The 1,806-nt window shown below is 48.5% G+C and overlaps 1 protein-coding gene across 1 annotated transcript; it reads right to left on the reverse strand.

The window, feature by feature from the left end:
* Positions 1–18: 18 nt before the first annotated feature.
* Positions 19–1,560, reverse strand: SARC_15307 (hypothetical protein; the record flags this gene model as incomplete). Its single annotated transcript, XM_014290567.1, has 2 exons — positions 19–285; positions 1,357–1,560. 2 exons carry the CDS (start codon positions 1,558–1,560, stop codon positions 130–132), a joined length of 360 nt encoding a protein of 119 aa, XP_014146042.1. The 3' UTR covers positions 19–129.
* Between the last annotated feature and the right edge of the window lie 246 nt (positions 1,561–1,806).

Below are 1,806 nucleotides of genomic sequence, written 5' to 3' on the forward strand. Positions count from 1 at the left end.
TATATATATATATATAATCTTCCCAGTCTACACGACCATACACGCTCGTGCTGCAATGTGTTCCAAACTGTCCACACCCACCCTTTCCTTCCCCATTTTCAACCAAGCACTCCTGTCCATTGCCTTGCCCTACAACATCTCAGACAGAATAGAGTCAGCAACAGCCACCCCCGCAGCGGTTGGGCGTATGGTCGCCCGATGCAGATCACACACAACCAGCCCTGCCGCTTGCATGCGCTGCACACTGGCACGTGCGTTAAAGTGGTCGTACGGCGATTGCCCGTTCTATTGCGGGAGAGGATGGTGTAGGTAAGGGGGGGTAGATGAGCTGGTTGGTAAGGTAGGTATGGGGGGTAGATGTGCTGGTTGGTAAGGTAGGTATGGGGGGTAGATGAGCTGATTGGTAGGGTAGATGAGCTGGTCGGTAAGGTAGGTATAGGGGAATAGAAGAGCTGGTTGGTAAGGTAGGTATGGGGGGTAGATGAGCTGGTTGGTAAGGTAGGTATGGGGGGTAGATGTGCTGGTTGGAAAGGGCCCACACATAACACACGTGGCAGTGGTGATGTGGTGAGTCAGATATTATACTGCGAGAAGATATACAGGCACCGGGGCGAAACTAGAACCACTCTGCGAAGGATTGTTCACATAGGTGCACTCCCAACTTGTGTGATATGACTACACCCGACACGAACACATGCACTGGTTATATCTATACAAATACAAAAGCACCACAACGCTCAACACACGTACCTACATACACATCTCCACGCCCACCTATAATACCACTACAAACACACACACACACACCATACCGTAGAGAACACTCCACACACGTACACAACACATACAGTAAAGCAATGCTCAACACACGTACCTACATACACATCTCCACATTCACCTATAACACCGCTACATACACACACAACAGATACAATAAAGCAATGCTCAACACACGTACCTACATACACATCTCCACACCCACCTATAACACCACTACATACACACACAACACATACAATAACGCAATGCTCAACACACGTACCTACATACACATCTCCACATCCACCTATAACACCACAACATACACATACAACACATACAATAAATCAATGCTCAACACACGTACCTACATACACATCTCCACATCCACCTATAACACCACTACATACACATACAACACATACAATAAAGCAATGCTCAACACACGTACCTACATACACATCTCCACATTCACCTATAACACCACTACAAACACACACACACACCATACCGTAGAGAAACACTCAACACACGTACCTACATACACATCTCCACACCCACTCTAACACCACTACATACACACACACTCCCCCATACCGTCAGCTGTCGCCATGTGGGTGAGTCCTGGATGCCCTCTCGTGTGCGCATGCCCATCATAATCAGCTCATGCAGTTGTGTGGTGACTGACTGTGGCACGCGTTTGCGTGTGCCGTGACCGTGCGCCTCCACTAGTGACATCCATTGCTCGGGCGCAGGGGCCTGGGCGTAGGTAGGTATGGATATGTAAGGGAGAAATGCCATAGATAAGGTAGAAATGCCATAGATATGATAAGGCACGGGAGTGTACAGGGAGACTTGCGGTAGAAATGCCAAAGATATGATTAGGTCTCGGATGTTGGTTTAGAACAGCGCGTGGGCACAGATGTCTTCCAGATCTGGCAACTGCGGTTACAGCCGACAACACGAGCATTTGAGACCAAACTATGAGCTGGATGTACACTGGTCAAACACACAAACGATCCCCACACACACCTATACTACACACCC

This window comes from Sphaeroforma arctica (genome assembly GCF_001186125.1).
Source record: "Sphaeroforma arctica JP610 unplaced genomic scaffold supercont1.5915, whole genome shotgun sequence".
NCBI lineage: Eukaryota > Ichthyosporea > Ichthyophonida > Sphaeroforma > Sphaeroforma arctica.